This window comes from Temnothorax curvispinosus, unplaced genomic scaffold (assembly GCF_003070985.1).
Source record: "Temnothorax curvispinosus isolate PA1 unplaced genomic scaffold, ASM307098v1 QBEX01012358.1, whole genome shotgun sequence".
NCBI classification, from domain to species: Eukaryota; Metazoa; Arthropoda; class Insecta; order Hymenoptera; family Formicidae; genus Temnothorax; species Temnothorax curvispinosus.
Window position 1 is genome coordinate 421 of NW_020222138.1, and position 23,946 is coordinate 24,366.

Consider the following 23,946-nt stretch of genomic DNA (forward strand, 5'->3'; position numbering starts at 1 on the left):
TAAAAAAAACTATACACTCTACCTCTACACTCCCCGGGAAATTCTACCCCTATTTCATATACTTTTAATAAAAATTCAGTCAAATGGTTTTTAATTCGAAAAACTTCTGATACCGGTTTCCAAAAAAATCGATATTAAAAGTATATAAAATTTAATAAAAATTTGGTCAAATAATTTTTAATTTCAAAAATTTCAGTACCGGCTTCCAAAGAGATCGGCAACAAAAAATTATACACTTTATGGCACTCCCCGGAAAATTCAACCCCTGTTTTATACATATACAAAACTTTGAAATTCCGTCAATTATTTACCGAAAAATTGAAGAAATTAGAAAAACCGGTTTCCAGAAGATCGGTAACGAAAAACTATACACCCTATAGCACTCCCTGGGAAATTCTACCCCTATTTCATATACGTTTGGTAAAAATTCGGTCCATTGGTTTCCGAGATCATAGCGAACAAAAAAAATGCAAACCCTGTTGCTTTATAATAATAGTATAGATAGTATAGATTTAAGGCATTTAAGCACTCGGATACAGAGCACGTGGAGCACGCGAAATGTTACCGCGAGGACGTTCGGATCACGAAGGACGACAAATGACAATCCAGCCGCTGCTGCCGAGCGAGTCACCACAGAACATATACTAATAGAAGCGCAAGCTCTTTGTTAGTCGGTGGAAACACGCGATCGATACGCTCCAAGTGGGTTGGCCCTGGTACTACGTTACAGATTCTATACCTATTCGACTTTATATCCATAAGCCGTGATCTGATATACACTGCCAAGTACTGAAAATCTATACTTTACGTTGTATGTAACACGGCCTATATGAGTCGCAAATAATGTAGAAGTGTCATTATCATAAATAAATAACGGAATGCGCAAAAGAAGAACGAATTAATTAATGTATATATACCATGAAATACATTTTTATTTCACATATTTCCAAACAGCAATAAATACACATTTTATTTTTACATAAGAAGGGTTATTACAATGTATAAATTGTATAATTGTGAACAATTAATGTATAATTATTGACTTTGAAAAAATAAATTGATTATTTGTTCAAAGTGAATAATTGAGAAAAAACATATTCGAGAAACCTTAAAAATCAAATGCTATGACCAGAAACCGAAAATAAAAATGACAAACTATAAATAAGTGTAGGCTATTCGATAACGGTGACTGTATTCGTGGCGAGGTGGACAGGAAAAACACACGTATTTCTATAACTCTCTATATGATATATTTGCTCTTCGTGCAATACACGTCTGAACTCTATGACACCGTGAGCTCTTGTGAGCTCTCACAACGACCGCACGTAAGCGTGGCGCCCCGAGGCTCGCGCCACTCGGGAGCTGCCCTCTAGAAGGGCGGGAGCACGTCGCTCGTTCAAAGCCCGGCTTCTCATACTCCCTCCTTTTGTGCGAGCGATCCGTGGTCGTCTAATTTTCTTCTTTATCTGTAACATATCAAAAATCAGTTATCGAGTAAAATAGATCTCTAATTCTGTTCAAACTCTATATTCATTATATTGTCTCTTAGATATGCAAATGCTTCTAAAGGTAAAAGTTTTGTCATAATGTCTGCCAAGTTCTCTTTGGTCTCAATCCATTCGACTTTCACCTTCCCTTGATCAACACACTGTTTGATAAAGTCTCCATGAGTGTCAGCCATATGTTTTCTGTTTCCAGTTTCTTCTCTTTCTTCTAAGTTTTTCTTTATTTCTTCTAAGTTATCATCAAACATTTTAAGTTTGTGACTTCCATCCTTCTTAGTGCAGTTTCCTGCTGCTCTGTTATCACACCAGATTGTTGCAGGCAAGAATGTTTTTCCAACAACATATCTGAGCGACTTGTCTAATGAGATTACTTCTTGACAGGCCTCACTCATTGCTAGATACTCTGCTTGACAGGTAGAGAGTGTGACATATGTCTGTTTATGACTTCTCCATGCTATCACATCTCCAAGTATTTTGATTATATATCCTCCAGTGGATGTAGAATCAATGCAATCTCTGAAACTAGCGTCTGTCAGCGACTCTAATTCATCTGTTTTACCTTTAAACATTAATCCTCTATTTGCAGTTCCTCTAAGATATCTGAAGACTCTTTTTACATCTTGCCAGTCTTCTTCCGTGGGCTCTAATTGTCTTCTTGCTAAATAGTTTACTGCAAAGGCTATATCAGGTCGTGTAGCATTTGCCAGATACATTAAGCTTCCTATAGCTTCTCTATAAGGTACTCTTTTAGTTTCTTCTCTAATACTCTTTTCTTCTAATTTTCTGTTTTTATTGCTCACTTCTCTGGTGACCATAGGAGTGTTCTGAGGCTTGCATTCATTCATATGAAACTTTTCTAATATGCTCTCAGTATATCGCGTCTGATGAATATACATACAACTTCCTTCTTTGTTTCGCTCTATTGTTATTCCCAGAAAGTTCTTTGGTTCCCCAAGATCCTTCGTCTCAAATGTTTCACTCAACTTCTTTTTGATTTCTTCTAATTTCTTCTGATCATTACTTGCAACCAACATATCATCTACATAAAGTAATACGATCACTATTTTGCCTTCTTTCCTCCACGTGAACAGGCATGGCTCATGTAGGTCGTTCTCTAATCCAAGTTTCTTAGCCTCTTCTGAAAATCTCTTATTCCATCTTTTCGGACTTATCTTCAATCCGTATAAAGCTCTATTCAATCTACACACCTTAGTCTTCTTGGTGTTTTCATCCAGTTCTACTCCTTCTGGAATTTCCATATATATTTCATCTTTTTCTTCTAGAACTCCATTTAAGAACGCAGTCTTAACATCTAGCTGACTAGCGTATAAATTATATTTATTTATTATTGCTAATATAGATCTAACCAGTGACAATCTTGAAACCGGTGCATGTCTCTTTTAGATCATACACATTTTTGTCTTTACATCCTCTTATCACCAGTCTCGCTTTATATCTGGTTGATCCATCTGCTTCTAATTTCCTCTTAAATACCCATCTTGAATCTATTATATTAGGTTGTCTTCCATCTAATTTCTCTAATGGTCTATCGACAAGTTCCCACACTTGATTAGCATACATAGATTCAAGTTCCTCTTTGACTGCAATTTTCCAATTCTCTCTTTCGTTACTTGATATAGCTTCTTTATAAGTAACAGGCTCTCTATTCAACGATGCCATAAGGCATTGATGTAATTCATCTTCATTCTCTATATTCCGTTGAATATTTTTCACATTAATATAATTAGCAAAGCTAACATCTTCTATTTTTCTCCGCACATCAGTGTCTCCATTATCTTCTAGTTTTCTTTTAGTTTTACTTCTAGTCATTGGAGCTTCACTTTCCTTTCGTGCGTCCTTCTGCTTCTGTTCGTCTAGTTGTGTTGTTTGTTTTCTCGGTCTACCTCTTTTCCTTTTCTCAGGAATCTCTAGTTTTTGTTCTCCCTTTTCCTCATCCTCTACAAATTCTTTCATCCAATTTTTTTATCTAAGTCTTTTTCTTCTTCTATTTGACTGTTTTGATATACATTTTTATATGTTATCTTTTCATTAAATCTAATGTGTCGGAACTCTATAAATTTTCTTGTGCTTGGATGCCAGAGTATATATCCAGTGTCAGTATATCCTACCAACACACCTCTAATAGCTCTCTTGTCAAATTTCGACGTAGGCTTTGGTACTCTTGCATATCCAATGCATCCAAATCTCTTTATTTGCTCGAAATGACAACTTGTTTCTGATGAGAACTTCTTCAAGGGGATCTCATACTCTATAGTCTTATGTGGAGATCTGTTGTACGCATGCACAGCAGCGTCAACTGCCAACTCCCACATACTCTTTGGTAGTCCCGAGTCGAACATATATGTTCTTATTTTTTCTTGCATCGTTCTGTTGAACCTTTCTGCAACTCCATTATGTTCCGGAGTGTACGGTGGTGCATATATGGCTTCTATATTTTCTCTTTTTAACACTTCTTTAAAAGCACCTCCCGTAAATTCCTTGCCTTGATCTGACTTCACATAGCATAGCTTTTCTTCTTTTCCTATTAGATTTCTGGCGGATATTAGGTATTTCTCTAGAGCTTCTCCCGATTCATCTTTCGTCTTCAAGGAGTAAGCTTTCGCTAATCTAGAATAATCGTCTATAAAGGTTATTATAAACCTCTTTCGTCCTGGATAAGATGTAGGTTTTATTGGACCCATGATATCCGTATGTATCACTTGTAGTGGTCTCTGTGCTCTATTTCTGTTTTCTTTAAACGGCAATTTTGCCATCTTTGCCATTATACAGACTTCACACTCTAATATGGAGTTATCAAACTTAACTGTCTCTAATCTCTTTTCTACTTTTTGTAGCTGTCTTAAATAGTTTAACGACGCATGACCTAATCTAACATGCCATAACATCGCCTCATTTATTTTCTCTAATTTCTTTACTTTTTCAATTACTGAGCTTTCACACATTTCTTCTATATTCTCTAATGTTTGTATATCTTCTAACTTAATGACTTGATCGAGTTCAGCATTATTGTATTCTATATTTTCGTTCACATTTGTGAGCTCTCCTTCATTCTCCCTCCCAATCGCAGAGCCAACATTGTCTCTTTCGTCTAATTCTCCCTCCGAAATTGATAATTCACTGGTCTGAATGTTTGCTTGCGATTGTTCAGGAGACTCACAATGTGGAACAATTTCTGCTCTACATCTATACACAGCACATTCTACACTTTCATTGTCCTCTATATTATTGTTTTTAACCTCAAATTGCATAATCCAATTTGGTTTCTCATAAATTCCTTCAAAAACAATTTTATTTGTTAGTTTATTGTGAACTTTAAACACTTTATCATCTAAGTAAATACTGAACCCTGCATCAGCCAGCATTCTTAAAGATAGTAAATTTTCGGATACTTCCTTCGTTGCAATTACATTTGTTAATTTAATTACTTTCTTTTCTTTCTCATTTATTAACAACAAAAGATCTCCTTTACCATCTATTCTTTTTGTTTATATTTTTATTAACGGTTTTATTTGTATACCTTTTTCCTCTAAATCTGTTCGTCTGGGCTCCGGCATTAGGACAGCTATCACCCTTGTGTCCTCTAATCTCCTGGCAGTAATAACAGAACCAGGCCTCTGATCCCGCTAGTGGGCAGTCCTTCGCCATGTGACCCAATTTGTTGCATCGGTAGCACTTTACTTCTTTGTGCTCTTCTGCGGTAGCCCTCTGCACTCTAACCTCTGGTTTCTCTAGCTTCTCTCTAACTTTACTCTTAGTCTCTGCCTCTAACTGCATCATGAAAGATTTTATTTCATCTACATTCATTTCTTTAAGATTAGTTTGTCTTCTAATTAAATCTACATTCCTCAGTTCCGGCACATTAATTGACACAGCTTGATACAATGCAGATCTCATTTCTTGTTCTGTGAGAGGTACCGCATCTTCGCATGATTCATATTCTCTAATTATTGAATCAAAGCGTTCGCAAAAATCACTTACTTTTTCGTCTTTTCTCATTTTAATTTGATAGAGTTTAGTTCGTACCGATGTATGAGTAACGTTTACTTCACTCTTTTTATAACTTCTTAATTTCTTCAAAATTTCTTTTGGATCTTTCTCATGTAAAATCCTTTTATGATAATTTTCATCTAAATGATTGATTATTATATCTCTAACTAGACTTTTTCTCTTAGCAACTTTTAATTCGGAAAGATTTTCTGGATTATCAATGTTTGAATCTATTACATCTAATAACTCGTTATTCATTAATTCGGATTTTAAATAATCCATCCAAAGATCAAAGTTAGATTTTTGCGTTAGCTTATATTTTCTTCTAATATGCAACCTTTGACTGTTTAATTCTACTTCTAAAGCACTCTTAATTGTCTCTAAACTTCTATTTTTCTCGACTGAACAGACTGTTTCATCTAACTTTTTCTTTTTAGGCTCTACTTCTAATTCTTTAACCGTTTGTATACCGTTTTCTACTTTACTTTGCGTATTCTGTTTATTTACCTCTAAACGTCTAATCTTTAGTTTCTCTTTCTCTAAATTTACGCGGGCGACTTCTACCATGTTTTCCATCATGGAGGTTGCTTGGATCATAACCTTATCCAACATCTTCATTACCGATTCCATTTTCTCAACCATCTTTTCTTGTTTCTCGTAAAGCATCTTTGTCCCTATTGGTAGTACAGGACGATTTTCAGCCCATTCTCTATTTACATCTATGTTCTCTATTATTTTTGGTTTGCCACGTTTCGGGATTGCACCCTTTGCTTCAGTCTCCTTCTTGTTCTCTTTTTCTTCTAAACAAAATTTTTAAATTACTCTATCTCTTCATCTTTACTCATCGTTTTATCACTACCTCTCTCTCTCTCTACCACTGTGACCACGCTGCTGTCACTATCGTAGTCAACCAGTGAATCCTGGTTTTCTTCCTCATCCATCGGAAGATTTTTCATCTTATCTTCTTCCATCTAAATCGGGATTCAAATATCAATTGAACATTAGCATTCCTCTTTTGACAAGATAAACCAACATTCATATTGACCGATAATAATTTACAATTTCTATCACTAGATCTCTTTCAGCGATAAAAATTTAATGCTTATGAGGCTATATAGAACGCACTGCAATTCACAATAACCCCAAAGCGAGAAAACCACGCGCCTCTGCAGGGCTATCCGCACGCGCACACCACTGTCCGTTGCGATCTCCAGCACTGCTGAAAAGATCTATGGGAGCTCGGGTTGATCACGCACGCGCACGGGGCCCATACAAATTTACGCGGCCTCCCTGTACAGTAATCAAGCTACACCGCACAGCTAGTCATGCTCAATTACCGACCCGATACATGTCGATTTTGAAAATTTATTCCATACACATGCCTGTATATATATATATATATATATATGTGTTATGGCGTCGCATCGATGCTATATTTTTCAAATCGATCATGCGTCAGCGCGTGCCCGGCAACGCGTCCCTCGCGCCAAAATAATGACTCACTTTTCACGATCGGACTTTCGCGCGCCAAAAAAATGACTCTCGCCGTTCACGATCGGACTTGCACAGGCACATCGCTTTTCCCGCCAGCTTGTTACCAAGCGGCATATATGTATCTCTTTCTATCTCACACATCTATCTCTTTATATCTCACTCATCTATCTCTTTATACATCTATCTCTAATTCTCTTATTGTCACTGTTGCCTCTATTTCTATCTCTCAAGTAGAAGGCAAAAACATCTATCTCCTTCTAACAGCATTTATCGAACTAACGTTCTTATTTGCTGAGAATTCTCTCGTTTTGCTCGTCAGCAACGAGGAATATTATTTACTTACCCTCTAATCTTCTAGATTCTTCTAAAATGCTTTTGTCTTCCCGATGTCCTTCGCCGGCGTCTCACACACTTCGCGTTACACGTTTAGATGTTTTCGTGCTTCGTTCTTTACGCAGGGGAATCGTGCCCTGGGCCCATAACCTGTAGGCTATTCGATAACGGTGACTGTATTCGTGGCGAGGTGGACAGGAAAAACACACGTATTTCTATAACTCTCTATATGATATATTTGCTCTTCGTGCAATACACGTCTGAACTTTATGACACCGTGAGCTCTTGTGAGCTCTCACAACGACCGCACGTAAGCGTGGCGCCCCGAGGCTCGCGCCACTCGGGAGCTGCCCTCTAGAAGGGCGGGAGCACGTCGCTCGTTCAAAGCCCGGCTTCTCATAATAAGATTAAACGTTATCTCATGTTTTCTCGAAATGCAGAAAGTAATACCAGTCGCATTAATATATACTTAATAGGCCAGTAAAATTAGGTTTGAAAATGGCAAAACGGATTGACAAGCCAATTTTTTGAGGGTGAGTAGAGGGTCATAGGAGATGCCCAAATTTACAAAGTTTTAACAAAATTTCCCTGTGCGTCGGCGGCCATCTTGAAAATAGGGGTGAATACTTAAAGATTGAATATCTCGGCTTCTATTGGTCGAATTTTGTTCTTTTTTTTTAGTTTTGTAGGGAAAAATATTTGCTACAACTTTTGTTGGAAAAAATTTTTAATAGCTGTCAAGGAAAAAAAGTTAAAACCAAAAAAATGCCGTCAATTAGGGGTTGAACAATTTTATTGACACTTATATCGCCCCCTGTTAGTTTAATAAAAAAATGTTTCAATAAAACTTGTAGAGGATTCAATTCTCTACAATTTTCGTATATATTTTTTTGCGGTGGCTCAAAAAACACTAGAGATAGAGAGCGTCATTACGTCATTAACGCACCGTCGCACAATGCCATCATTATCCGCAACTTTTTGACCAAGAACGGAACGAATACCATCCAACAGCCATCGAATTCACCTGATTTGACTCCCTGCGACTTCTTTCTGTTCAATCGAATCAAAAAACCACTACGGGGAACGCGTTTTAGCAGCCGAGAGAAGATAATGGAAAAATCGAAGACGGCTCTGACGGCCATACCGAACACCGAGTATAAAAAATGTTTCGAGGATTGGATCAAGCGCTGGCATAAGTGCGTTGCAGTCGATGGGGAGTACTTTGAAGGGGACAATATTAATATTGATGAATAAACTTGTATTTTGCATTTTCTAAATAAATTCCGGGAACTTTTTGATCAAGGTAGTATATCACATATACTATATCACATACTTTTAGACTAGACTTCACATCTTCCCTTCTTCATCTTTATTAATGGGCCTCCTGTTAAAATTCTTCGTTTGGCACATTCCAAACATCTGTATCCATAGATGATTTGTACATGCAAATGTGCATATGGACATCTCTCGTTATCTCTTTTACCTGTATAAATACAAAGATACAATTGTTAATTATTTTAAAAATTATATAGTAAAATACAAATTCAGAGTCCAACTCACGCGAGACACTACCTACCGAGAACAAAGAGTTTAGGCGAGAAACGGCTGTCCTTGTGCACGATCTTCTCGTCACTTTGACGAGGTAGCCTTCCGCGGCTTCGTTGGCACTGTCTTTAGTCGGCACTTCGCAAACGTGCACGCGATTGTAATTTACCTGTATAAATACAAAGACAGTTAATTATTTTAAAAATTATATAGTAATATACAAATTCAGGAGTCCAACTCACGCGAGACACTACCTACCGAGAACAAAGAGTTTAGGCGAGAAACGGCTGTCCTTGTGCACGATCCTCTCGTCACGTTGACGAGGTAGCCTTCCGCGGCTTCGTTGACACTGTCTTCGGCCGCACTTCGCGTATACGTGCTCGCGAGAGCGAGGACAAAAAACGATCCGCGAGAAACTGAGAAACGGACGATTGCGGACGATTGATCAAGGATGTCGGCCGTCCTACTCGTGCTCGTGGCTTCGTTTGCTTTGTGCCCGATCGACTCTCATCGGCGTGACTTCGGATCGCCTAATGCGCGCGCATTACCCCCGTTCCTGGTTGGCCCTGCCGCCATGTTGTTTCTCCCCTTCTCCTACTACCTTCACCTCCGTGCGAGTCACGTAGGCGGGCGAACAATGAAAGTACGCGGGGTCGCTTAGGCGTGAGGCGTGAGATGCGCATGGATCGCGCGTGAGCGGCCGGACCACTGAGGACAAGGGTGGAGATCGAGCTTGGATGAATAAATTAACACATTTCACGATCTCATTATATATAGACCCACACAATTTGCATAATTAAATAATATAATAAAAATAATAAAAATGATATAATAAAATAACAATTACATTAAAATTGCTATTTTAATCGCTATGCGGGCATTTTGTTATTAAATATTATAATATAATAAATCGCGCGCGGATATTATAAATTGTAATATATATACCTATCCAAATAACAATTCGTGCGGGATCATGTTACCTTCACGGCGTGATTATCACACCGTGCATGCACGAACGCATCATGCTCGCTTCACGAAGTGATTTTGGCATACGTACCCGAATTTATACGTATTTGTAACGTTTTTGTCATTTTATCTGATGTTTAAATATTATTTTTATATGTAGTGCGATCTTTTACGATCAATATTATAATTTATTATCAATTATATATTAATCGTAAAAGATCGCACTATGTCATCATGTGTGTGTTTACTATGCCATCACGTGTGTGTAATCACTATGCCATCACGTGTGTGTAATCACTGTACCATCACACGTGTAATCACACGTGATGGCATAGTGCGACCTTCTATACGCGCACGTATGCCAAAATCACTTCTTGAAGCGAGCATGATGCGTTCGTGCATGCACGGTGTGATAATCACGCCGTGAAGGTAATATGACCCCGTAGGAATTGTTATCTGGGTACGCTACAATTGAGTCTCTCACACAAACGCGCGCGCGCGCACACACGCACGCATGCCCTCAAATTGAAAACCAAAGTAAAAATCTGTACATATGTATATAAGCGAGAATTAAAGAGCGAGTTGTTATCTAAAAAGGTATTATCATTTGTGGGACCCTTTTGAGCGCACCTATCACTTTACTGACACTTCATAAATAAAAATTTTAAAATATAAAGCAGTAATAATTTAAAGTATTAAATATAACTATAAAAAATGTAAAAAAATAATTTATTAATTAATAAGTAAAATTATATATTGTATTAATCTAGAAAATAGTACATTGTATGTATGGAGAAACCCATTTAGTTGAATCAACTAAATCTTTTGGTTGAAAATTTTTTTGTTATGTTAACCAAATTTTGTGTTATATTAACTAATGAATTTTGTTTGGTCATATCCAACCAAGGATTCTTTAGTTGGATATGAACAAACAAAATTCTTTAGTTAATATAACAAAAAATTTAGTCTACATAACAAAAAATTTGGGTAATTCTTTACAATAGGGCCTTTTCCGAATTTTGATATTTTCTTGCGGTTTTCTTGGTAAAAACCTTTGTTGTGACTCCGACAGTGATAATCAATCGGGGGAGCCCGAAAAATATGTACCCTACTTATTTTTTTACCTATTTTTACCTTATTTTTTTACTTGTTTTTTCGAACATGGCTTTTTGGATTTTCCGACGTTACAAATATAGTGGCCCTTAAAAGGACTGATTATCTCTGTTCGTATACTGAGAGTGTCGATATATTCTTTATTATCCAAATACAGTAGTCAATGTCTTGTACTGTTGTTTACATGAAGCCGAGTAGGAGCGGGAGGATAGAAAGACGAGGAATGTACTACGCGACGAACAAAATCATAACATACAACGGTATTTATGCATGAAAGGGGCACACAAACACACACACGCGGGGGGGGGGGTGCAGGCCACCCTCCCGCACTTACCTCCGCCGGTAGACAGCGTGGATCTCGCTTTAAAACTTAAAGTACATGCTAAAGCTGCCGTTCGATTTACGCTTACAGAGTTGTAAAGAGCGATGCTTTGAAGCGCGTTTTATCGACGATTGCCAAATGGAGAAAATCAGCTGCGGAAATATTTAATTTATTCTCCTATAAAAGAGACTTTGTTTTGTATATCATGCCGATTGTTTGGTGGAACTTCTCAGCTGGCGACAGAAGGTTTTCGCGATTGAAGTAACGTGAACAAAATATTGAGCGGGCACAAAAATTCAAAAGAGCATCTCCAGTGTCAAATTGCGCTAATAAAGCGCAGTCGCACAAAAAGAAGAGTTGACTCCGGTCTTTGTACACAAGTTAAGAACGAAATCGAATATTGGAAAAATGTACTAAAAAAAGTAATTGTTAAACCCCTTGCTAGTCGTGGCCTTCCATTTCGAGGATTGTCTGAACGTTTCGGTTCTTTGAGAAACGGCAATTTTATGATGACCCGTTCCTGTCGACGCACATAGCACAGTGTGGAAATCTTGGTAGTCGAAAAACTTCATATCTCTCCTCAACGACTTGCAATGAGTTCATCAATCTAATCGCATCAAAAGTAAAAAATACAAGTACTTCTCGATCGTAGTCGACTCAACGCCAGACATAGCTCACATCGACCAGCTCTCTTTCATTATTAGATATGTAAAAGAAGATGGTAGCCCGATTGAACGCTTTCTTGGTTTTCTACCAAACGTTGGGCACAAATCTGAAGACCTCGAAACGGCTGTAACTTTTATGCTCGCATCGTTGAAAATTGACATAGGCAACTGCAGAGGACAATCATACGATAATGTTAGCAACATGTCTGGTATCTACACTGAATTACAAGCACGATTGAAACGATTGAATCCTCTTGCCGATTATGTACCTTGTGCGGTTCATTCGTTGAATTTGGTTGGAGCTTGTGCCGCAGAATGTGTCACAGAAGCTGCATCGTTTTTCAGTACTCTTCAAAGTTTGTACAATTTCTTCGCTGCATCTACTCGACGTTGGGACCTCTTTTCATCAAACGGCAAAAGTAGTACGAAAGTTTTAAAACGAGTCGATGGAACTCGATGATCATCTCGCCATGCGATAGTTTGTGTAAGAACTGGGATGGTGTATTGCAATCTTTGACGATAATGATCGAAGATGTTCATGAAAAAGCGGTAACTCGATCCGAAGCTGCTATATTAAGAAGACAGCTTGACCAATTCGAAACAGTGTTTATGGCCGTATTCTGAAACTCGCTATTGGATCGATTTAATGCAACGAGTAAAGTGCTGCAAAGTGTAGATATCGACGTAGGAGTTGCTGTAGAGCTTTATCGTTCGCTAATCGATTTCATAGAAAGCTTGAGAAGTGATGAGATGTTTGAAGTGTATGTAGAGAAAGCCAAATGCATAATTCCTAAAAAGTACGAATTTGATAGCAAACAAAGCTGCAAACGAAAGCTTCAATTCAGTGAATCGAAAAAGAACGAAGTCATCATTACCGGAAAAAATAAATTCAGGGTGGAAACTTTCTACGCAAAATTAGATTGCATCAGATCTGAATTGGAGAAACGGCATTCAGCGTATGAAAATGTCTTCAAACGCTTCGATTTTATTAGAAACCTTGTTCACTTGTCAGACAGCACGATACACGAAGAAACTATAATACGAAACTTTACAATTATTACGCCAAAGACCTAGAAGACTCATTTGCCATTGAATGTGTGCACTTTCGCTAGTTTCTTAACAAAACTGGCGGCTCAGAGGATAAACTAAAACTGATCGACCTTTGTACGCTTATACGCGATCAAAATTTGTTATCAGTATTCCCTAACATCGGTATAGCTTTGAGAATATCTTTGTGTATGGCTGCTACAAATTGCTCAGCAGAACGAATAAAAACGTACTTGTGATCATCGTTGGAGGAAGAACGTTTAAATTCATTGGCAATATTGGTCATTGAAGCCGAGCTTATGATGAGTCTAAAATACGACATTATTGATGATTTTGCAAGCCTAAAATCTCGCCGTAAACCACTTGATTAAGGTAAATGTCCCAATTATTGACAGTGTCCCAATTTATGACAATTGCACTCATTTTTTTTAATAAATCAACTAATACGAATCCAATATTTATTCTAAATATGTATTCAGACTCTAAATTTTATTTATATTCGGTTATAATACATTTGGAATAAAATTAAAAGCCGTAATGAATGTTAAAACATCATAATTACAAGCGTATACTGACGGCGACAGTTTGAACGCAGTTGCTCTTCGTCATCTTAGAAACTGACAGTTGATTCGAGATGTTTGCTGGGTCTATGCAGTTATGCTTTAAATAACTTGAAGTAAGTGAATTTTAAGTGTTTTGTCAAGTCGAAAGAAAGTTAAGAATATTTCTAAGCAGAAAAATATCAAAGTTTGTAATTTTCGTAGTTAATTCATATATGTCACTAATCGGTATTAGAATATCTATTTGTCCCTATTACTGTCAACTCCGAAATACATACATATAAAATAATATAAACGTATTTATTTCTAAAAAGAATATGTAGTTTATAAATCTTATTTATTATAAAGTTAAAAAATAGCATCAATATCATAACTTACCTATGTGCAATTTAATAAATAGTATAAATGTAAGTTCTTAACCTAACCTATAAGTTATCGTGTTTAAGTCAGTGTGGCGGTCCACGCCACCAACGATACATCCCTGCGCGATGCCTGCAATACCGGCAGTTCGCAGCAACGCCGCCAGGTGTCGCATCGCCGGGGCAGCTTCGCGAGTTCAAAGTTTTGCACCGACGAGTATGAAGGGAGACCCCCTACGGGCTCGAGCAATTCTTCCCGGCGCAAGTCGCCGATGGCATAGAGCGCCCAGACGCTGCAGCCTACCCAAGCGCTAGCCGCTCTCCCGGCGTAAGACGCCTGCTCACGGCGCCAGTCGCTTATACAGCGCGAGTCGCTTCCTCGGCGCTGGTCGCCTACACAGCGCTAGTCGCTCTCTCGGCGCCGGTCGCCGGTACAGCACGAGTCGTTTCCTCGGCGCCGGTCGCCTACAGCGCGAGTCGCTTCCTCGGCGCGAGTCGCCTACGAGGCGCGAGTCGCCCGGCCAACCACGGCGCTCGGTCGCCCATCACGGCGCGAGTTGCCGACAGCGCCAGACGCTTCCTCGGTGCGCGGTCAACTACCACGGCGCTAGTCGCCTACAAGGCGCAAGTCGCCCAGCCAATCGCGGCGCGCGGACGCCTGACACGAGGCGCGAGACGCCAGCCAATAACAGCACGTCGTCTCTACATCTCGCGCATACCACTTGGCGATACCGCGTCCACAACACAACGCCCCGGTCCGTCACGCGATACAGATTTGCATCCTGGAACCTAGTACGCCCAACAGTAAAGAGACGGAAGGCAAGACGCCGCGTTTGTTCGAGGAGCAATTCAAGAAGAAGGACGATGATCCTACTCGGCGACGGCGGACCCTGCCGATGCCTTTACAGGCCATCCCTTACCGGAAAAGGAACGTGTCGCTATCTTCATACTCGTCCAGAGTGACAAGCGTGCCTAGCACGACCGCGGCCGCAGACGCCGCTAAACTCGCCGAACCCCCGAAACGCGTAAAGGTCAACCCGGACAAGAGCCTGGGTCCCGGAAAAAAGAGGCAGACGCGCGACGCCTCTACGATCACCGACGCAGAGCCGACGATAAAGGACGATCCAGCTTCGGTCACCGTCGGAACTCAGACGGACCCAGAGGCCACGAAGGCCGACGCCTCAACACAAACGAAGCAACGGGGGGGACAACAAGTCAAGGCGAGGCATCTCGATAGCAATCGTAATGTAAATAAGGTGTAAATATATTGTATAAACATATATTCTGTGTCTCCTACATTTCTATTCCCTCCTTTGCGATTCACCTAACCTGGGCGATTCCTACGCACGCACCCAGTAGCTGACTAAGTTAGAATAAGCATAGCTGACTAAGATAGATTACCGCTCTGGAGGAAAGTAGCAAGCGCCCATAGTCAGTAATAGGGACACTCATATAATTCTGTACCAATTTGTGATATCCGAGTAACTATTACTATTCCGAAGAGAAAACTGTCACGGGAGGAGAAGGCTCCTTAACCTCTACAGAACCGGCCCCTTTTTTGGACAACTTTTTTAGTTTTAGTGCTAGAACATTTTTGTCCTTGTCAGTGGGTTGAACTACGAAAAAGACGGCGCTACTCCAGCGCCTAATATTAGGCTTTCGGTCTCGGAGAGGTTGTGACTCCCGCAAAAGTATGACTACCTGGCGATGTCGGCGATAAATAAATTGTGTTAAATATAAAACGGTATTATTAAATGTGTTTAATGTTTCTTATAAAAACAGCAATATTAGTAATATATAATCAATAATAAGAATGTTAATATGTACCTTTTGTCAGTAATAGGGACATTCGTATATTTACCTCCTGTCAGTAATAGGGACGTTTATATGTTCGTCGACTGTCAGTAATAGAGGCATGCATATGTTACAAATTGGGACAAAACCAAACTGACATGTCACTAAATAGTACTTCAGCCACTTTTGAGAAAATATTATAAACAAATTAAAATCTGTCCATAAATAAAAAAAAAAAGATAACACAATTAAAATCTTAAATGTTCAAGCTGTCTAACAAAATCAATTTTGTATACTTTTTTTAACATGTATATTATTAATTTATCAATTTATTATTACGATAAGGTTACTAGGTCACTAATTGGGACATTTACCTTATTAGGTAAATGTTAACATTGTTTATTACAAAACTTTCTAAAGCTGTGTTTACTTGTTTTTCATTATTTATAAAATATGTAACAGACTTCTACCACTTTCACGTGCTCACCAAATTTGTGAAATTTGGAAAGAAAAATTGCAATCTCGCCCAAAAATTTGCCGCTTTCAAAAATCTGCCGCCCTACGCTTGAGCGTAGTTAGCGTATAGAGTAAATCCGTCAACCACGGACTACTCGGCATACACAGACCGAAGAGCCTGAACCACAGTATATACAGTAGCGCAACTCTCTGTCGGCACTTTTGATGTTAGCGTGGATGAAAATGAACTGCACATGCGCGTGCGAGGTATGTAACCAATCAGAGCACCAATAATCTGTCTCACTTCCTCTCCCTGTTATAAGTCTCTCTCTCTTTCTAATTTATCGTTGCGTGTTAGACGCGCGCGTTTTGATTGGGATAATGTATGGAGACGCATATTTGACGTGCGTTATAACGCGCAGAAATGCATGCATAAACAACAAGGGTTACATTTGAGATAGAAATAAAACATGATGTGCAACCAGACGCGTGCTATATATTTATTTATTGGCACTATATATTTTTTAATTATATATATATAGGTATATACAAAATACAGATAAATTTTAATAATTTGTATAGCAATTGTACAAATGTGCCATATTACTTCTTCCCCACACAGCACATAATATTGCAGAAATATTGCAGAAATATTGCAGTAATATTGCAATATAGTGGAAATATTACGTATTACAATGAAATATTTCAGAAATATTACTGATGTATTACACGTTTTTAAATAATATTGAAATATTACAGTAATATTGCTGCAATATATTGTTGAAATATAATACTTTAAGTAGCAAAATAATGTCAAATGACATTTTAATGACATCTTATTGACGTCATTAAGACGTTATTAAGGTATCACACAATCATACGTATTGCACAGATAATATATACCAGTTAAAGAATTTTGGACTGAAAAAAAGAAAAATCTAAATAAAAAAATGTGATGAAATCAAAAGAGACTGACTTGTACTTTTGGGGAATAAAAGTGATTAAGATAAATTTTATAAGTGGTGGTATTTAATTTTATAACTTGTTATTTGTTTTGTAATAATAAAAGGTAATCATATATACAATTAATTTTTAATTAAGAGCCAGTAAGTAAATTGATAATAAAATAAATGGATAAAATTTAAAATTTATATTTCTTATATAATCAATATTAAACTTTTCAAATTACGAGTTTGTCACACGGATAAACAGGACGTTTCTGAGTGCGTAAGTGGAGGGAAGAACGCTAGTGTGTGTGGCTATGCGCTTGGTCGCAGCACCGACCCCCACCATTCCCGGTCTTCTCTCGTTGTCTCTTGCATGGCTCCGTGGGACCACGCAATCACGTGTACGACACCGCACAGAAACAATCGTGTTAATTTCAGGTAATTTTTCTTTATTTAATAAATATTGTTCACACAAATATTTTTAAAAGTATTTTTGTATAATTATTACTAATATGTACATTGTACATATATATTTGGCGATTTGTCTTTAAATTCAAAAATAGAGATTGCGTGGCATAATGGTCTGCAAAAACCACGTTAATATCATAAAAATCATTTCAATGACCATCTTAAAATACATATATATTTGCCTTTATAACCTTATTGAGCGAGTCTCTAATGAAATTATTTATTAACGGCTTCATACTTAAATCTTGATGCTAACTTAACCTCAAAATTTTTAACAGTTTAATCCAACTGGAGCCCTTAGTTGGAGATACGTGATAGAAATATGCCGATCCCAAATCTCCTAAAAAGCAGTTTAATCATTAATTAAATGATTTAACCATAATTATTTAACCATTTACATGATTTTATAATAATTATTGTTCTTATGCTATGTTACAGTATTGCTTTCCATCAGTGGATGTTTATGCAGTCCAGAGCAGCACCAAGTAGTTTGATAGAAGAGCAACAGATTTATTTATTAGATATGTAAGTAAGAAAAAGTTAAATTTGATATAAACCATACTTTCCAATATTAATCGTCAATACTGAAAATCCAAAGTATACGTGTAACATCAACTACAGATTTTCAGTATACATAGATAGTGAATATCACAATACAGATTTATACTTAACCTACTTTTATGTTTAAAATATATAATTAGATGTAAATAATAATTACTGTTTTTGTATTATGTTGCAGTGTTACGTTGCTTTCCATCAGTGGAAGTTCACGCAGAGCAGCACCAAGCAGTTTGATTTCTATCAAACTCTTCTGAGCGACAGCTTCATTTATTAGATACACAAGTAAGAAAAATTTAAACTTGGTATAAACTGCGTTCCAATATTTTAATATCCAGTACTGAAAATCTAAAGTGTATGTATAACATTAACCATAGATTTTCAGTATAGACAGTGAATATCGGAACACGTCATACTTAACCCCGTATTCTTATGTTTTAATATGTAATTATGTATGAAATAAATAGGGTGTTTTTATTTCGTGTGCCAATCATCTACGCTATAATTATCTCAGAAAGTATTGATTTATTGGAAAAATGTTTCAGATAAAAGTTGGAGAGTTCAAGGAGGACCAATAGACAATTTTATTAGATTTTGAGTTTGGGACCTGTGTTAAGCCTAATAGAATCCAAGTCAAATTATTTAAATAGAAACCCCCTTTTTATGGTATCATCTTTTTCTACTAATTAATACGAACAACTTTTGTCTGAAACATTTTTTTGTTTGCCTTATACTTTTTGAGATATTCAAGGAAAACTTGGTATTTTTTTCAATATTTAGCTTATAATAGATGTTTGTTAATAAATGTTCGTCGGAGTGAAAAGTGGTACAGGACTTTTTGACTTGATTTGGTTTTAAGAATATACTGTTGCAATAGTATTCTAATTTCTTTAAATAATTGTGTACATATGAAAGCTTCAAGAAAATGTATACACAAATATTTAAAGAAATTAAGGTATTATTGCAATAGCATATTTTTGAGACCATATCAAGTCAAAAAGTCTTGTATCATTTTCTCCTCTGACAAGCATTTATCAAGATATAAGCTAAATATTAAAAAAATTATCAAATTTTTCTTGAATATCTCAAAAAGTATAAGGCAAATAAAAATGTTTCAGACAAAAGTTGTTTATATTAATTAGTAGAAAAAGATAATGTAATAAAAAAGGGAGTTATTATTTAAAAAATTGACTTGGACCCTACTGGGCTCAACATGGGTTCCAGACTCAAAATCTAATAAGATCATCCATTATTCCTCTATAAACCCTCCAACTTTTATCTGAAACATTTTTCCAATAAACCAATACTTTCTGAGATAATTAGTGAAGATAATTGGCATACAAAATAAAACTTTCCTTGTATAATTAGATATAAATAATAATTACAGTTTTTGTATTATGTTATAGTGTTACGTCATTCTTTATCAGTGGAAATTCATACAGTGCAGAGTAGCATGGAGCAGTTTTGAAGAAGAAAGAGATAGAAAAATAATATCAATATTATTTTCTTAATATTGTATGTCATACTATTATTAAAAATAACAATTTGATAAAATTTAATAATATTCATTAAAATGTTTTAATTTTTAGCAATATTAAATGAATATTATCTAATATTACACAAATAATATTATTGCGTTTACAATATCAATATTATTTTAAAATTGTATGTAACAATACTATTAAAAATAATTTAACAAAATTTAATAAAAATTATTAAAATGGTTTTTTAATTCCTGGCAATATTATACAAATATCACGCAAATATTATAGTAATTTTACCGTAATATTACTGATATATTGCAGTAATATTACCGCAATATTACTGAAATAAATATCAGTAATATTACTGATATTCATTTTCGTGGACATTTTAATATTACTGAGATATCTCAGTAATATTACTGCAATATTTCTGATACATTTTATTGTGATATTGCAATCAAAAAATAATATTGCTGCAATATTTCTGCAATATTATGTGCTGTGTGGGTCGTGTTATACACGAGTTGTATAACACAAATCAATAAATTATTTATGCTATCAATATTTAAACGGTCACAAAAGGAAATATCAAGAAAAGATTAAAAAAATTATATAATACAACTTGTAACTTAATTTTATCTAATTCTTTTTATTCACAATGACAACTATGTATATGTATATATGGGTATATGTATATATATGTGACAAATGTATAAACTGTCAAGTTACAGGATTTCTGCAATGATAATTGCAATAACAAAGTAAACAAAATGAAAGAACTAATAAAAATTAAATCTGTTACATGCCTTTTTAAAAAACGGATAAAAAGTATGTAAATAAGTTGATGACTCGTGTTGGCAATATTTTGTGAAAAAAAAGAAAAAAAATATAAAAATTATGAAATAATAAAAAATAAACAAAACATACAAAGACTTAATTATATAAATAATACAATAATATATATGTAAATATCATGCAAATTAAAGAATAGTAAAACAAAATAAAAAATAATAAAAAATGCATAAGATGTAAAAAAAATGTTAAATATAGTTTAAGTAAAAGATAGTGTGTATAGAAATGCAAATAGTATATTGAGGTCATATTTTTCTGGAAAAATTTTTGTCTAGTGTACAATTTCACAAAATCTATAAAACAAGTACAATATGCAAATAGTGAAAAAAAGTAGCTAAAAGAGAATCATAGATAGCTTACACCAACCAAACACATAATAAATCTTCTTCTTCCTTTATAATGGCACCTAGCCTCATCGGGACTAATGCGGCTAGATAGAAAACACATATTAATATATTAATGTAAGTTAACAAAGTCAGTTCCAAGCATAAACATATAAAATAGAAATTTTATTGACAAATATTAATACATGAAAATAAAAGAATGTCATACTAAATAAAGTTAAAAGTATACAATAATAAAAATATGCAATTTGTGTAAAACAAAATGTCTTGACTCCTAATATTCCTATACCAAAAATATATTTATTAATTTCTTGTGTCCAACTCAATCATTAGTCCGTACTTCAGTTACTCGATCCACTTCAGTACGAACCAAAGGAGTGGAAAAGAAAGTAACTTAATATATTTACAGTTAAAACTTTAATATTTAATACTTATAACACTGTATGTAACTATGAAATCTATTTATTATGAACATAGCATGCAAACAGAAAATAAAGATAAAGAAAATTATAAGTTGTTATTACCATGACCATAAACTGTTATAACATAAACACGTGAAAGTATATGCTCGCAAATACAATGTCACAATCAGTCATACACTTAAGGGGATCCTATAGCGAAGGCCGAACTTCCTCGACGTCGGTAATGTCAACATTTCTAATCCTGTTTTCTATGTTATATATCTATGTCTGTCCTTGTCTAACCAGAGGCATCTGTCTTTGTTCGATTGCTGCGCCATCTCTCGCTACACGCAATACTGCTTATCCTGTCAACCTAAATGTGCTTTTGCTTAATAAAACTTCATTTTACGGAATCTTTTTTTCTAGACGTTGAATCTTAGTTTTATTTACACGATATTGTTCCTACATGTTGTCCCTACGTCGCCTTGGTGTCATTATATATATATAAACTGCAGTAATTTTGTTATTGTCGTCAGATGACAGTTGTATGTGCCCAAATCGTGCTCGACGTTTTGTTCCCCGGAAAAAATCTCCCGGAAATCAGTTCCCGGAAAAAATCTCTCCGGAAAAAATCTCCCCATCAAAAAATCTCCCCGGAAAAAATCTCCCCCGGAAAATATCTCCCCCGGAAAAAATCTCCCCCGGAAAATATTTCCCCCGGAAAAAATTTCCGTGCCCAGCAAAAACCGAGGTGCCACATGGGTTTACAACTTTCTACGTGTGAAAAGCCCACGCACGTACTTTGCAAGGCACACTATGTGTATAGTTTAATGATAGTGGAGCCCCCCGCAGGGGGGCGGAACCTACTGCCTCCACGCATACACTTTTCGCGCGAGGCGAGGTGCCACATGGGTTTACAACTTTCCACGTGTGAAAATCCCACGCATATACTTTGCAAGACAACTTTTCTCAAGAAGTTTAACGCAACCAGCAAAGCGCAAATAAATTAAAAAAGTTGTCGTAACTAAAAACAAAGACAATAAATACATAACTCATGATAATTTAATACAACAAAAAATTGACAGCAACATTCCTCAGGATTTTCAACGCATCCAACAAAGCGCAATTAACGTAATACAATCGGCGTAACTAACAACAAAGATAAATAACACATAATTCATAACACATTTTTATAACGATAGATTGGCAGCGACATTCTTCAAATATTGTAACACATCCTGTCGGTTGTAGGCTGCAACGAGACTCTTCAATCGCGCATCGTTGTCTTTGTAGCGCTTGTTTCTATTATTCGCAGGAGCGTGAGCATTCGCGCGCGCAATGTGAGCGTCGACGAGACCCTGCTCTGCTTGAAGCAACTCAATCATTTTCCACAGTACGAGATGCGAACCATTTGCTCTCCGATTTAGTGCTTGGTGCCATCCTTCCACTGCATTGTTGGTACGAGCAACAGCCACCATCACTGAGGAGTAGTGGTTCCACAAAGAAATGTCAAACATTGCGCCGCGTCGTACTTTACGACGACCTAACACGCCAACCCAAGTGTGCTCAAAATAATCGAGAAAACCTCTCAAATCTTTCTCATTATCCGTGAAAAATTTCGACTGCAGCAAAGCATCGTACGCGTAAGTGACATCGCAGGAAGGAACGAATGCCAATGCGAATAACATTCGCAAATTACGAGCTACGCGGCTGCTCTCGCGGTACAATGGCGCAAGGTCGTGATCTTGTATACTACGCCAAAGTGCTTGACCGAAATGGAATAAACACCCTTTGATTTCACACTCGGGAAATTCTAGTGTAACGGCTTTTAAAAATGCCATCTCAAAATCCGACATTACATTTTTTGGGGCCACCCCGGGAATAGCATCTTTTAGAACCCGCAACAGAGTTTGATATGTTCTCTTGCGTCGATTAGGGCATAACGCATATACAAGAGGCACAATTTTGCCATTCACCTCCCCATGCACGGTGTACAGTTGGTCGAATATTTCAGGCACTACTTTAAAAGTACCATCACAATACCATATGTCACATCCTCGCAACACCTGCAGATTATCCTCCGTAGCAAATATAAGCAGTCTGTTGTTAATATCCTCAGAGTCGAATAACAAGAATTTCACGCTCTTCAATGTCTTTTGAAAGTGTTCTGGTATTTCATACAATGTGTTCTTCCTGGGATTAGGCGGTAAAGGATTGTTTCTTTGACGGATTCCTCGGACAGTCCGACTCAATGACTCAGCACTCGGTAATTGTGCAGCAACAGGAGACGACACCGTACCCAGCACGGACGCCACTAACGACGATGATGCTTCCTTGCTTGTCACCGCTTTCTTCCGTAATTTTGCAACAACGCGCTTTGTCTCAACTGCTGCAGCGTTAGGAGTGTGAGTTGTGTGCTCAGTTTGATGCAAAATGATACCTATAATAAGCAAAAAATAAAAGAGTAATGACAATTTTCCGATACTGCCATTAAGTACATTAATTTACGTACCATCGCGTAACTCCGACGACGTGTGACAAATCCCCCGACACCCGGTTTTATACTGTACATACCGCCAAATAACTTTTCCATTAGACCCCTCCCCATGCTTGTAATACAATTCACCATCAGCAACCAGCTGATTCTTTCCCTTGTTGCTTTTTACAAATTTGAGCGGCATGGTGCACGATAATATCGCTACCAGTACTTACAACAGACTGATTA

At 36.8% G+C, this 23,946-nt stretch overlaps 2 protein-coding genes, 1 long non-coding RNA gene and 1 pseudogene across 3 annotated transcripts; 2 read left to right on the forward strand and 2 right to left on the reverse strand.

Moving 5' to 3' along the window:
• Positions 1–1,428: 1,428 nt before the first annotated feature.
• Positions 1,429–6,898, reverse strand: LOC112462394. The gene is made up of 3 exons (XM_025028137.1): positions 6,373–6,898; positions 5,044–6,313; positions 1,429–1,466 (listed from the first exon to the last, which is right to left on the reverse strand). The coding sequence occupies exons 1-3, from the start codon at positions 6,482–6,484 to the stop codon at positions 1,463–1,465; spliced, it is 1,386 nt and encodes a 461-aa protein (XP_024883905.1). The 5' UTR covers positions 6,485–6,898; the 3' UTR covers positions 1,429–1,462.
• A 1,552-nt stretch (positions 6,899–8,450) lies between these two features.
• On the forward strand, positions 8,451–15,179 carry LOC112462392 (annotated as a pseudogene).
• A 2,855-nt stretch (positions 15,180–18,034) lies between these two features.
• Positions 18,035–19,618, forward strand: LOC112462391. The gene is made up of 3 exons (XR_003041664.1): positions 18,035–18,107; positions 18,322–18,425; positions 19,547–19,618. It is a non-coding gene; the product is annotated as an uncharacterized LOC112462391 (long non-coding RNA).
• Positions 19,619–22,411: 2,793 nt separating this feature from the next.
• Positions 22,412–23,902, reverse strand: LOC112462393. Its single transcript, XM_025028136.1, has 2 exons — positions 23,734–23,902; positions 22,412–23,661 (listed from the first exon to the last, which is right to left on the reverse strand). The coding sequence occupies exons 1-2, from the start codon at positions 23,900–23,902 to the stop codon at positions 22,412–22,414; spliced, it is 1,419 nt and encodes a 472-aa protein (XP_024883904.1).
• Positions 23,903–23,946: the final 44 nt, after the last annotated feature.